The 14,794-nt window shown below is 46.1% G+C and overlaps 1 protein-coding gene across 3 annotated transcripts in view; it reads left to right on the top strand.

Moving 5' to 3' along the window:
- Window positions 1–14,794, top strand: part of MYLK (myosin light chain kinase) — an 807,913-nt gene that overhangs the window by 644,569 nt on the left and 148,550 nt on the right. For all 3 annotated transcript variants that reach the window (XM_088460742.1, XM_088460740.1, XM_088460741.1), the window contains 2 exons: window positions 2,598–2,714; window positions 3,618–3,692. In XM_088460742.1, the coding sequence (XP_088316868.1) occupies window positions 2,598–2,714; window positions 3,618–3,692 (192 nt within the window). The remainder of the gene's footprint in view (window positions 1–2,597; window positions 2,715–3,617; window positions 3,693–14,794) is intronic.

Genomic DNA, 14,794 nt, shown 5'->3' with positions numbered 1-14,794 from the left:
GGTTAGCTGTCGATGGTGATTGACAGCTCGCCCCGTTTGGTAGGCGGGCAGGGTTTTTTTTTTGCCAAACGGAGGCGTTCCCGAAGGAACGCCTGCCGCTTGGGGGCGGCCCCATGGATATCACCAGTGATGTCAGTGGGAGAGCTTTCGGCTCTATTAGAGCCAGAAGCTCTCTGGGGCTTGCTGCCACGAGACCCTACCACAAGGGTCTCGTCGCAAGCCCGATGGTCGCGATGGTCAAGACCATCGCGCCCATCAACCTGGCCACTCACAATAGCTGTGGGTGGTCACCCAGAGCTATGCGAGCGGCCAGGAGGCGTCCGCCAGGAGGCGTCCGTCTCTGAATCAGGCCCACAGTACGATGATATGCTAAGCCACTGCGATCGCTATGCCATCGCAGCATAACATAAGGACGCCAACCTTACCTTAGACACATCCATAATACTTAGCAAGACTGCGAAACCATTGGTAACAAATAAAAATTAAAAAATATTCCGCGCCGTGAAATTAGAGCAGCTATAAATAGATTTCTAAGATATTGTTAAAATACGAGCGCTGCAAAGTATGTATCTAGACATATACTTTGCAGCTCTCGTATTTTAACAATATCTTAGAAACCATTGGTAACATTGAGTACAATCGCAGCCTCACGACCACTTGCACAAGTTCTGACGTCACTCAGAAATTGCTAACCTCGTCGCACGCAGTGAGTACACAAGCTGTGTATAGCATCGCAGTGGATAATGTATGCCCGCCCATGCAACGGTGTTCAAGTGCCCTGGCTCGCCTGCGTTTCGCCTAACACACCCCATCATCACCCCCAAAATGGTACTTCCTGTCAATCACTCTGCGATGGGTCTGCATAGTCCGATCGCAGTGCAGTGTGTGCGCACGTGCACTGCAATGCATAAGCATGTGCAGAACGCAACAATTAGCTGATTGCGTGCGTAATTGCAGTTGTTGTGATCCTTGCTGAATCAGGCCCTTAGCTTGCATGCAGAACTCACAGGCTAGGCTTTTTGTACCAGGTTTGCCTGTGGAAAAGTTGGGAGGTATCTGATCAACTCTCATGATCGACTGAAGCCATAAAATAAGTCTAAACAGTGTAGTGTTTTTTTGGAGAAACTATACAGTGTAAACTGTAGGTAATTTGATTGGAGATCGATTGTTCTGGAGATAGGTTGGATTTTGGTAGGTTGGTATGGGGGTAGGATGGATTTTAGGTAGGTTGGACTGGAGGTAGGTTTGATACTATGTAGGTTGGCCTTTGATATGAAATTATACTGTTTAATTTAAGCAGATTTTCTGGATAATTTATCCACTCACAAAACTAGGCAGATATTGCTTTTACAGAGGGTCATTTTCGGTGGCTGTGATGTGGGGGTACACTTAAACAAGTACTTGGTGGATATGTAGACATGCTTACATACAGTATATAGGGAAAAGTATTGCACATCCAAGATTTCGGATTTGGTACATAACCCTCATTGTCCATTACCTGCAATATATCATATACTGGTCATCATATAGGGCCAGCCATTAGCTCTCTGAGGGAGGGTATTCAGTGCCTTGCGAAGTGATTCTGAAATGGTAGAATGAGGTTGCTTCAGGACCAGCATGCACTAATATTTACATGTACCGTATAGGGTGTGCAGACGAATTACCGTATTAGACCGTAATTCATACTTGTCAGCTCTCCCTGATTGTCAGGGAGACTCCCTGAAATAGTAGCAATCTCCCTGACTCCCTGAAGAGTCTAGCAATCTCCCTGATTGCAACTTACCCCCATTGTGTAGTGGTTATATATTAAAAAAGAATAGAGCTATATACATTCAAATTAGATCATTAGTATCATTCCCTTGCATTGGTTATAAGGCACAGTGATACCTATGGCTACCTGCATTTTCTGAAAAGTATTAGTGTGTTTTCATCACCAAGTAGTTCTTACTAACTGCTCTGGGGCTCATTTAGATTTGGACACGCCTCTCAGATGTACTTGTACACGCCCACTTTATCGTTGCGCTCATAGGTGTTGCTTTCATAATCTCCCTGAAAAGTTTTTTAAAAAGTAGACAAGCATGCCGTAATTTGCAGTCAGACATCTCTGGCACAGCACTAGGAATTTCCCCCAAAGATGTATTTGTTGTTTGAATATGTTACAGTAGATATAATTGGAAGTGATGCTGTTTATTATGCATGTCTTTATTACTCAGTAATTTTTGATTAAAAAGCAAAAACTGTCAGTCTAGAATTTTAGAATATAGTAATTTTTCCATCTTGATTAGAACCAAAAGTGACATGTTATACTTACGAGTGTACCAGTCACACACATACAGTGGAATAAGCCATGTTGTAAATAGGACCCATGTTCATGAGAATGTAGCCTATCAATGTGGACCAAACTAATGGCATCACTGGGGGTTTTAGTAAGTTAATAGGCTGCATTGTATTGTACTGTACATCTCATGATTGGCTCCATGGTTTTAACTGTCCTGTCTTTATTATAATTTCTGACTATGTGGGTGATTTGTATTATTTTTGCTCAGTTAATAGCAAACTTACAGAACTGACATACAGTATATCCCTCTTCATTTTAGGATCCCTGTGTTCACTCACCATCGAGAAGACCTTCCCTGAGGATGAAGGCCAGTATAAATGCATAGCGGAGAACTCTGCGGGAAAGGCAGAGTGCACCTGTAATGTGACTGTAGAAGGTGAGTGATCATTTTGTACATGGGGTCTCTTCTAGAGAACATCTGACACCCTACATGGGGTAAACCTTAATCTGCTCTTGAATCTCTAGTTCAGTTTATTACATAAGATTCACATGCACTGATCTACAGGGCAGTATGTTATTATTCTGCTTTTATATTTGAACTGTCTATAGCAGGGATATTCAAAATGCGTCCCTCCAGCTGTTGTGGAACTACACATCCCACCATGCAAACCACAGTTTTAGCATGCACTAATAGCAAAACTGTGTCAGAGCATGCTGGGATGTTCAGTTCCACAACAGCTGGATGGCTGCATGTTGAATACCCCTGGTCTACCAATATCCATAGATTAAGCAATATGCTAGAGACCTTGTTTTTATTGTATCTCTGTATATGGATTTTTCTCTTCAGTTTCCGGTAATGATTGTGTCAATCTGAATATTAAGGTGTTCCTGTTCAGACATTTCAATCCCCTGATGTCACTGGCCAGTCTTGGGCTTGGGCATAAGGTTAGGGGTGACACAGACACCTGTCAGAGTAAAATGCCAGCCAGCCAGGGCGAGGATTATACAGGATATCTCTGTAACAGTTATTTAGTGTCTCCTAAGCTGCTTTACGTGTCTTGTGCCATCATGATTTATTACCATTTGTATCCATCCTCATTGTTTTGCTTTGTTCATGGCTGTATCAAATCCATGATACTGTTGGGTCATTCCATGTTAAGTGGATCACAGGTGTCGCTCTAAAAGCATTGGGGGCCCCGTAAAAGTGTTGCTATGGAGCCCACAAAGTTCAGTTAAGCCCCTGTTAGGTGGGGACTCCTAATCCACTTGACATGGAATGACCCTGTTCTCTCTTTGTTTCTGTCCAGTTTATTGAGAATTTTACTATTTTCTGGTTTAGATACTTCAGGAAAAACAGAGATAAAGAAAAGTAAGAAGCCTCGAAGTAATGCTGTTCCTACCAATACAGCAGAAAGTAAGTTTCCCCTGGTTCATTCTCTTTTTCAAGAGCAGCGCATTTAAAATGCAGCATCATTGAAGAGTAAAAGCTAAAAGATGAAAATGTTTTATTAGTGGGCTCATTATCATTTTGCTGTAAGGACTGTTCTTATAACTATTGCAGAGCTAAGCCAAATAGCAGTGTAATAGCATGGTCACTGATGCACAGTAATAGCAGTGAGAGAGGAGGGACACTGATGCACCGCAATATCAGTGAGCGAGGACTGTCACTGATGCACAGTAATAGCAGTGAGACAGGACGGTCACTGATGCACAGTAATAGCAGTGAAATAGCATGGTCACTGATGCACAGTAATAGCAGTGAGAGAGGACGGTCACTGATGCACAGTAATAGCAGTTAGAGAGGACGGTCACTGATGCACAGTAATAGCAGTGAGAGAGGATGGTCACTGATGCACAGTAATAGCAGTGAGAGAGGATGGTCACTGATGCACAGTAATAGCAGTGAGAGAATACGGTCACTGATGCACAGTAATAGCAGTGAGAGTGGGATAGTCACTGATGCACAATAATAGCAGTGAGAGAGGAGGGTCACTGATGCACCACAATATCAGTGAGCGAGGACTGTCACTGATGCACAGTAATAGCAGTGAGACAGGACGGCCACTGATGCACAGTAATAGCAGTGAAATAGCATGGTCACTGATGCACAGTAATAGCAGTGAGAGAGGATGGTCACTGATGCACAGTAATAGCAGTGAGACAGGACGGTCACTGAGGCACAGCAATATCAGTGAGCGAGGACTGTCACTGATACACAGTAATAGCAGTGAGAGAAGACGGTCACTAATGCACAGTAATATCAGTGAGAGAGGATAGTCACTGATGCACAGTAGCAGCAGTGAGAGAGGAGGGTCACTGATGCACCGTAATATCAGTGAGCGAGGACTGTCACTGATGCACAGTAATAGCAGTGAGAGAGGATAGTCACTGATGCACAGTAATAGCAGTGAGACAGGACGGTCACTGTTGCACAGTAATAGCAGTGAAATAGCATGGTCACTGATGCACAGTAATAGCAGTGAGAGAGGACGGTCACTGATGCACAGTAATAGCAGTGAGAGAGGACAGTCACTGATACACAGTAATAACAGTGAGAGAGGATGGTCACTGATGCACCGTAATAGCAGTGAGACAGGACGGTCACTGAGGCACAGCAATATCAGTGAGCGAGAACTGTCACTGATGCACAGTAATAGCAGTGAGAGAGGACAGTCACTGATGCACAGTAATAGCAGTGAGAGAGGATGGTCACTGATGCACAGTAATAGCAGTGAGACAGGACGGTCACTGAGGCACAGCAATATCAGTGAGCGAGAACTGTCACTGATGCACAGTAATAGCAGTGAGAGAAGACGGTCACTGATGCACAGTAATAGCAGTGAGAAAGGATAGTCACTGATGCACAGTAATAGCAGTGAGAGAAGACGGTCACTGATGCACAGTAATAGCAGTGAGAGAGGATGGTCACTGATGCAAAGTAATAACAGTGAGACAGGACCGTCACTGATACACAGTCATAGCAGTGAGAGAGGAGGGTCAGTGATGCACAGCAATATCAGTAAGCGAGGACTGTCACTTATGCACAGTAATAGCAGTGAGAGAGGAAGGTCACTGATGCACAGTAATAGCAGTGACAGAGGACGGTCACTGATGCACAGTAATAGCAGTTAGACAGGACTGTCACTGATGCACAGTAATAGCAGTGAAATAGCATGGTCACTGATGCAAAGTAATAGCAGTGAGAGAGGATGGTCACTGATGCACAGTAATAGCAGTGAGAGAGGATGGTCACTGATGCACAGTAATAGCAGTGAGACAGGACCGTCACTGATGCACAGTAATAGCAGTGAGAGAGGATGGTCACTGATGCACAGTAATAGCAGTGAGAGAGGATGGTCACTGATGCACAGTAATAGCAGTGACAGAGGATGGTCACTGATGCACAGTAATAGCAGTGAGACAGGACCGTCACTGATGCACAGTAATAGCAGTGAGAGAGGATGGTCACTGATGCACAGTAATAGCAATGAGAGAAGACGGTCACTGATGCACAGTAATAGCAGTGAGAGGACGGTCACTGATGCATAGTAATAGCAGTGAGAGAGGACAGTCACTGATGCACAGTAATAGCAGTGAGAGAGGATGGTCACTGATGCACAGTAATATCAGGGAGCGAGGACGGTCACTGATGCACAGCAATATCAGTGAGCGAGGACTGTCACTGATGCACAGTAATATCAGGGAGCGAGGACGGTCACTGATGCACAGCAAAATCAGTGAGCGAGGACTGTCACTGATGCACAGTAATAGCAGTGAGACAGGACGGTCACTGTTGCACAGTAATAGCAGTGAAATAGCATGGTCACTGATGCACAGTAATAGCAGTGAGAGAGGACGGTCACTGATGCACAGTAATAGCAGTGAGAGAGGACAGTCACTGATACACAGTAATAACAGTGAGAGAGGATGGTCACTGATGCACCGTAATAGCAGTGAGACAGGACGGTCACTGAGGCACAGCAATATCAGTGAGCGAGAACTGTCACTGATGCACAGTAATAGCAGTGAGAGAGGACAGTCACTGATGCACAGTAATAGCAGTGAGAGAGGATGGTCACTGATGCACAGTAATAGCAATGAGACAGGACGGTCACTGAGGCACAGCAATATCAGTGAGCGAGAACTGTCACTGATGCACAGTAATAGCAGTGAGAGAAGACGGTCACTGATGCACAGTAATAGCAGTGAGAAAGGATAGTCACTGATGCACAGTAATAGCAGTGAGAGAAGACGGTCACTGATGCACAGTAATAGCAGTGAGAGAGGATGGTCACTGATGCAAAGTAATAACAGTGAGACAGGACCGTCACTGATACACAGTCATAGCAGTGAGAGAGGAGGGTCAGTGATGCACAGCAATATCAGTAAGCGAGGACTGTCACTTATGCACAGTAATAGCAGTGAGAGAGGAAGGTCACTGATGCACAGTAATAGCAGTGACAGAGGACGGTCACTGATGCACAGTAATAGCAGTTAGACAGGACTGTCACTGATGCACAGTAATAGCAGTGAAATAGCATGGTCACTGATGCAAAGTAATAGCAGTGAGAGAGGATGGTCACTGATGCACAGTAATAGCAGTGAGAGAGGATGGTCACTGATGCACAGTAATAGCAGTGAGACAGGACCGTCACTGATGCACAGTAATAGCAGTGAGAGAGGATGGTCACTGATGCACAGTAATAGCAGTGAGAGAGGATGGTCACTGATGCACAGAAATAGCAGTGAGAGAGGATGGTCACTGATGCACTGTAATAGCAGTGAGACAGGACCGTCACTGATGCACAGTAATAGCAGAGAGAGAGGATGGTCACTGATGCACAGTAATAGCAATGAGAGGAGACGGTCACTGATGCACAGTAATAGCAGTGAGAGGACGGTCACTGATGCATAGTAATAGCAGTGAGAGAGGACGGTCACTGATGCACAGTAATAGCAGTGAGAGAGGATGGTCACTGATGTACAGTAATAGCAGTGAGACAGGACGGTCACTGATGCACAGTAATAGCAGTGAGAGAAGACAGTCACTGATGCACAGTAATAGCAGTGAGAGAGGATGGTCACTGATGCACAGTAATATCAGGGAGCGAGGACGGTCACTGATGCACAGCAATATCAGTGAGCGAGGACTGTCACTGATGCACAGTAATAGCAGTGAGAGAGGACAGTCACTGATGCACAGTAATAGCAGTGAGAGAGGACGGTCACTGATGCACAGTAATAGCAGTGAGAGAGGAGGGTCAATGATGCCCAGTAATAGCAGTGAGAGAGGAGGGTCACTGATGCACAGTAATAGCAGTGAGAGAGGAGGGTTACCATTGCACAGTAATAGCAGTGAGAGAGGATGGTCACTGATGCACAGTAATAGCAGTGAGAGAGGACGGTCACTGATACTCAGTAATAGCAGTGAGGGAGGAAGGTCACTGATGCACAGTAATAGCAGTGAGAGAGGATGGTCACTGATGCACAGTAATAGCAGTGAGAGAGGATGGTCACTGATGCACAGTAATAGCAGTGAGAGAGGACGGTCACTGATGCACACTAATAGCAGTGAATGAGGACGGTCACTGATGCACAGTAATAGCAGTGAGAGAGGACGGTCACTGATGCACAGTAATAGCAGTGAGAGAGGACGGTTACTGATGCACAGTAATAGCAGTGAGAGAGGATGGTCACTGAAACACAGTAATAGCAGTGAGAGAGGACGGTCACTGATGCACAGTAATAGCAGTGAGAGAGGATGGTTACCGTTGCACAGTAATAGCAGTGAGAGAGGACGGTCACTGATGCACAGTAATAGCAGTGAGAGAATACGGTCACTGATGCACAGTAATAGCAGTGAGAGAGGAGGGTCACTGATGTACAGTAATAGCAGTGAGAGAGGATGGTCACTGATGCACAGTAATAGCAGTGAGAGAGGAGGGTCACTGATGCACAGCAATATCAGTGAGCGAGGACTGTCACTGATGCACAGTAATAGCAGTGAGAGAGGACGGTCACTGATGCACAGTAATAGCAGTGAGAGAGGATGGTTACCGTTGCACAGTAATAGCAGTGAGAGAGGACGGTCACTGATGCACAGTAATAGCAGTGAGAGAATACGGTCACTGATGCACAGTAATAGCAGTGAGAGAGGAGGGTCACTGATGTACAGTAATAGCAGTGAGAGAGGATGGTTACCGATGCACAGTAATAGCAGTGAGAGAGGATGGTTAACGTTGCACAGTAATAGCAGTGAGAGAGGAGGGTCACTGTGGCACAGTAATAGCAGTGAGAGAGGACGGTCACTGATGCACAGTAATAGCAGTGAGAGAGGACTGTCACTGATGCACAGTAATAGCAGTGAGAGGACTGTCACTGATGCACAGTAATAGCAGTGAGAGAGGACGGTTACTGATGCACAGTCATAGCAGTGAGAGAGGACTGTCACTGATGCACAGTAATACCAGTGAGAGAGGAGCGTCACTGATGTACAGTAATAGCAGTGAGAGAGGAGGGTCACTGATGCACAGTAATAGCAGTGAGAGAGGACGGTCACTGATGCACAGTAATAGCAGTGAGAGAGGACGGTCACTGATGCACAGTAATAGCAGTGAGAGAGGAGGGTCACTGATGCACAGTAATAGCAGTGAGAGAGGAGGGTCACTGATGCACAGTAATAGCAGTGAGAGAGGAGGGTCACTGATACACAGTAATTTTATTTATTTATTTATTAACAGTTTCTTATATAGCGCAGCATATTCCGTTGCGCTTTACAATTGGAATAGCAGTGAGAGAGGAGGGTCAATGATGCCCAGTAATAGCAGTGAGAGAGGAGGGTCACTGATGCACAGTAATAGCAGTGGGAGAGGAGGGTCAATGATGCCCAGTAATAGCAGTGAGAGAGGATGGTCACTGATGCACAGTAATAGCAGTGAGAGAAGACGGTCACTAATGCACAGTAATATCAGTGAGAGAGGATAGTCACTGATGCACAGTAGCAGCAGTGAGAGAGGAGGGTCACTGATGCACCGTAATATCAGTGAGCGAGGACTGTCACTGATGCACAGTAATAGCAGTGAGAGAGGATAGTCACTGATGCACAGTAATAGCAGTGAGACAGGACGGTCACTGTTGCACAGTAATAGCAGTGAAATAGCATGGTCACTGATGCACAGTAATAGCAGTGAGAGAGGACGGTCACTGATGCACAGTAATAGCAGTGAGAGAGGGCAGTCACTGATACTCAGTAATAACAGTGAGAGAGGATGGTCACTGATGCACCGTAATAGCAGTGAGACAGGACGGTCACTGAGGCACAGCAATATCAGTGAGCGAGAACTGTCACTGATGCACAGTAATAGCAGTGAGAGAGGACAGTCACTGATGCACAGTAATAGCAGTGAGAGAGGATGGTCACTGATGCACCGTAATAGCAGTGAGACAGGACGGTCACTGAGGCACAGCAATATCAGTGAGCGAGAACTGTCACTGATGCACAGTAATAGCAATGAGAGAAGACGGTCACTGATGCACAGTAATAGCAGTGAGAGAGGATAGTCACTGATGCACAGTAATAGCAGTGAGAGAAGACGGTCACTGATGCACAGTAATAGCAGTGAGAGAGGATGGTCACTGATGCACAGTAATAACAGTGAGACAGGACCGTCACTGATACACAGTCATAGCAGTGAGAGAGGAGGGTCAGTGATGCACAGCAATATCATTAAGCAAGGACTGTCACTTATGCACAGTAATAGCAGTGAGAGAGGATGGTCACTGATGCACAGTAATAGCAGTGACAGAGGACGGTCACTGATGTACAGTAATAGCAGTGAGAGAGGATGGTCACTGATGCACAGTAATAGCAGGGAGACAGGACCGTCACTGATGCACAGTAATAGCAGTGAGAGAGGATGGTCACTGATGCACAGTAATAGCAGTGAGAGAGGATGGTCACTGATGCACAGTAATAGCAGTGAGACAGGACCGTCACTGATGCACAGTAATAGCAGTGAGAGAGGATGGTCACTGATGCACAGTAATAGCAGTGAGAGAAGACGGTCACTGATGCACAGTAATAGCAGTGAGAGGACGGTCACTGATGCATAGTAATAGCAGTGAGAGAGGACGGTCACTGATGCACAGTAATAGCAGTGAGAGAGGACGGTCACTGATGTACAGTAATAGCAGTGAGACAGGACGGTCACTGATGCACAGTAATAGCAGTGAGAGAGGACGGTCACTGATGCACAGTAATAGCAGTGAGAGAGGATGGTCACTGATGCACAGTAATATCAGGGAGCGAGGACGGTCACTGATGCACAGCAATATCAGTGAGCGAGGACTGTCACTGATGCACAGTAATATCACGGAGCGAGGACGGTCACTGATGCACAGCAAAATCAGTGAGCGAGGACAGTCACTGATGCACAGTAATAGCAGTGAGAGAGGAGGGTCATTGATGCCCAGTAATAGCAGTGAGAGAGGAGGGTCACTGATGCACAGTAATAGCAGTGAGAGAGGAGGGTTACCATTGCACAGTAATAGCAGTGAGAGAGGATGGTCACTGATGCACAGTAATAGCAGTGAGAGAGGACGGTCACTGATACTCAGTAATAGCAGTGAGGGAGGAAGGTCACTGATGCACAGTAATAGCAGTGAGAGAGGACGGTCACTGATGCACAGTAATAGCAGTGAGAGAGGACGGTCACTGATGCACAGTAATAGCAGTGAGAGAGGACGGTCACTGATGCACAGTAATAGCAGTGAATGAGGACGGTCACTGATGCACAGTAATAGCAGTGAGAGAGGACGGTCACTGATGCACAGTAATAGCAGTGAGAGAGGACGGTCACTGATGCACAGTATTAGCAGTGAGAGAGGACAGTCACTGATGCACAGTAATAGCAGTGAGAGAGGACGGTCACTGATGCACAGTAATAGCAGTGAGAGAGGATGGTCACTGATGCACAGTAATAGCAGTGAGAGAGGATGGTCACTGATACACAGTAATTTTATTTATTTATTAACAGTTTCTTATATAGCGCAGCATATTCCGTTGCGCTTTACAATTGGAATAGCAGTGAGAGAGGAGGGTCACTGATGCACACTAATAGCAGTGAGAGAGGAGGGTCACTGATGCACAGTAATAGCAGTGAGAGAGGAGGGTCACTGATGCACAGTAATAGCAGTGAGAGAGGAGGGTTACCATTACACAGTAATAGCAGTGAGAGAGGATGGTCACTGATGCACAGCAATATCAGTGAGCGAGGACTGTCACTGATGCACAGTAATAGCAGTGAGAGAGGACGGTCACTGATGCACAGTAATACCAGTGAGAGAGGACGGTCACCGATGCACAGTAACAGTAGTGAGAGAGGAGGGTTACCGTTGCACAGTAATAGCAGTGAGACAGGACGGTCACTGATGCACAGTAATAGCAGTGAGAGAGGACGGTGACTGATGCACAGTAATAGTAGTGAGAGAGGACGGTCACTGATGCACAGTAATAGCAGTGAGAGAGGACTGTCACTGATGCACAGTAATATCAGGGAGCGAAGACTGTCACTGATGCACAGTAATAGCAGTGAGAGAGGATGGTCACTGATGCACAGTAATAGCAGTGAGAGAGGATGGTCACTGATGCACAGTAATTTTATTTATTTATTAACAGTTTCTTATATAGCGCAGCGTATTCCGTTGCGCTTTACAATTGGAATAGCAGTGACAGAGGAGGGTCACTGATGCACAGTAATAGCAGTGAGAGAGGAGGGTCACTGATGCACAGTAATAGCAGTGAGAGAGGACGGTCACTGATGCACAGTAATAGCAGTTAGACTGGACGGTCACTGATGCACAGTAATAGCAGTGAAATAGCATGGTCACTGATGCACAGTAATAGCAGTGAAATAGCATGGTCACTGATGCAAAGTAATAGCAGTGAGAGAGGATGGTCACTGATGCACAGTAATAGCAGTGAGAGAGGATGGTCACTGATGCACAGTAATAGCAGTGAGACAGGACCGTCACTGATGCACAGTAATAGCAGTGAGAGAGGATGGTCACTGATGCACAGTAATAGCAGTGAGAGAGGATGGTCACTGATGCACAGTAATAGCAGTGAGAGAGGATGGTCACTGATGCACAGTAATAGCAGTGAGACAGGACCGTCACTGATGCACAGTAATAGCAGTGAGAGAGGATGGTCACTGATGCACAGTAATAGCAATGAGAGAGGACGGTCACTGATGCACAGTAATAGCAGTGAGAGAGGACGGTCACTGATGCACAGTAATAGCAATGAGAGAGGATGGTCACTGATGTACAGTAATAGCAGTGAGACAGGACCGTCACTGATGCACAGTAATAGCAGTGAGAGAGGATGGTCACTGATGCACAGTAATAGCAGTGAGAGAGGACGGTCACTGATGCACAGCAATATCAGTGAGCGAGGACTGTCACTGATGCACAGTAATATCAGGGAGCGAGGACGGTCACTGATGCACAGCAAAATCAGTGAGCGAGGACTGTCACTGATGCACAGTAATAGCAGTGAGAGAGGACAGTCACTGATGCACAGTAATAGCAGTGAGAGAGGACGGTCACTGATGCACAGTAATAGCAGTGAGAGAGGAGGGTCAATGATGCCGAGTAATAGCAGTGAGAGAGGAGGGTCACTGATGCACAATAATAGCAGTGAGAGAGGAGGGTTACCATTGCACAGTAATAGCAGTGAGAGAGGATGGTCACTGATGCACAGTAATAGCAGTGAGAGAGGACGGTCACTGATACTCAGTAATAGCAGTGAGGGAGGAAGGTCACTGATGCACAGTAATAGCAGTGAGAGAGGACGGTCACTGATGCACAGTAATAGCAGTGAGAGAGGATGGTCACTGATGCACAGTAATAGCAGTGAGAGAGGACGGTCACTGATGCACAGTAATAGCAGTGAATGAGGACGGTCACTGATGCACAGTAATAGCAGTGAGAGAGGACGGTCACTGATGCACAGTAATACCAGTGAGAGAGGACGGTTACTGATGCACAGTAATAGCAGTGAGAGAGGACGGTCACTGATGCACTGTAATAGCAGTGAGAGAGGATGGTCACTGATACACAGTAATTTTATTTATTTATTAACAGTTTCTTATATAGCGCAGCATATTCCGTTGCGCTTTACAATTGGAATAGCAGTGAGAGAGGAGGGTCACTGATGCACAGTAATAGCAGTGAGAGAGGAGGGTCACTGATGCACAGTAATAGCAGTGAGAGAGGAGGATCACTGATGCACAGTAATAGCAGTGAGAGAGGAGGGTTACCATTGCACAGTAATAGCAGTGAGAGAGGATGGTCACTGATGCACAGCAATATCAGTGAGCGAGGACTGTCACTGATGCACAGTAATAGCAGTGAGAGAGGACGGTCACTGATGCACAGTAATACCAGTGAGAGAGGACGGTCACTGATGCACAGTAACAGCAGTGAGAGAGGAGGGTTACCGTTGCACAGTAATAGCAGTGAGACAGGACGGTCACTGATGCACAGTAATAGCAGTGAGAGAGGACGGTCACTGATGCACAGTAATAGTAGTGAGAGAGGATGGTCACTGATACACAGTAATAGCAGTGAGAGAGGACTGTCACTGATGCACAGTAATATCAGGGAGCGAAGACTGTCACTGATGCACAGTAATAGCAGTGAGAGAGGATGGTCACTGATGCACAGAAATAGCAGTGAGAGAGGATGGTCACTGATGCACAGTAATTTTATTTATTTATTAACAGTTTCTTATATAGCGCAGCGTATTCCGTTGCGCTTTACAATTGGAATAGCAGTGAGAGAGGAGGGTCACTGATGCACAGTAATAGCAGTGAGAGAGGAGGGTCACTGATGCACAGTAATAGCAGTGAGAGAGGAGGGGTACCATTGCACAGTAATAGCAGTGAGAGAGGATGGTCACTGATGCACAGTAATAGCAGTGAGAGAGGAGGGTCACTGATGCACAGCAATATCAGTGAGCGAGGACTGTTACTGATGCACAGTAATAGCAGTGAGAGAAGACGGTCACTGATGCACAGTAATAGCAGTGAGAGAGGATAGTCACTGATGCACAGTAATAGCAGTGAGAGAAGACGGTCACTGATGCACAGTAATAGCAGTGAGAGAGGATGGTCACTGATGCACAGTAATAACAGTGAGACAGGACCGTCACTGATACACAGTCATAGCAGTGAGAGAGGAGGGTCAGTGATGCACAGCAATATCATTAAGCAAGGACTGTCACTTATGCACAGTAATAGCAGTGAGAGAGGAGGGTCACTGATGCACAGTAATAGCAGTGACAGAGGACGGTCACTGTTGTACAGTAATAGCAGTGAGAGAGGATGGTCACTGATGCACAGTAATAGCAGGGAGACAGGACCGTCACTGATGCACAGTAATAGCAGTGAGAGAGGATGGTCACTGATGCACAGTAATAGCAGTGAGAGAGGATGGTCACTGATGCACAGTAAT

Source organism: Taudactylus pleione, unplaced genomic scaffold, assembly GCF_031769625.1.
Source record: "Taudactylus pleione unplaced genomic scaffold, aTauple2 ptg000977l, whole genome shotgun sequence".
NCBI lineage: Eukaryota > Metazoa > Chordata > Amphibia > Anura > Myobatrachidae > Taudactylus > Taudactylus pleione.
The sequence above is the reverse complement of the archived record's forward strand: the minus strand, read 5'-3'. Positions and strand labels throughout refer to the sequence as shown.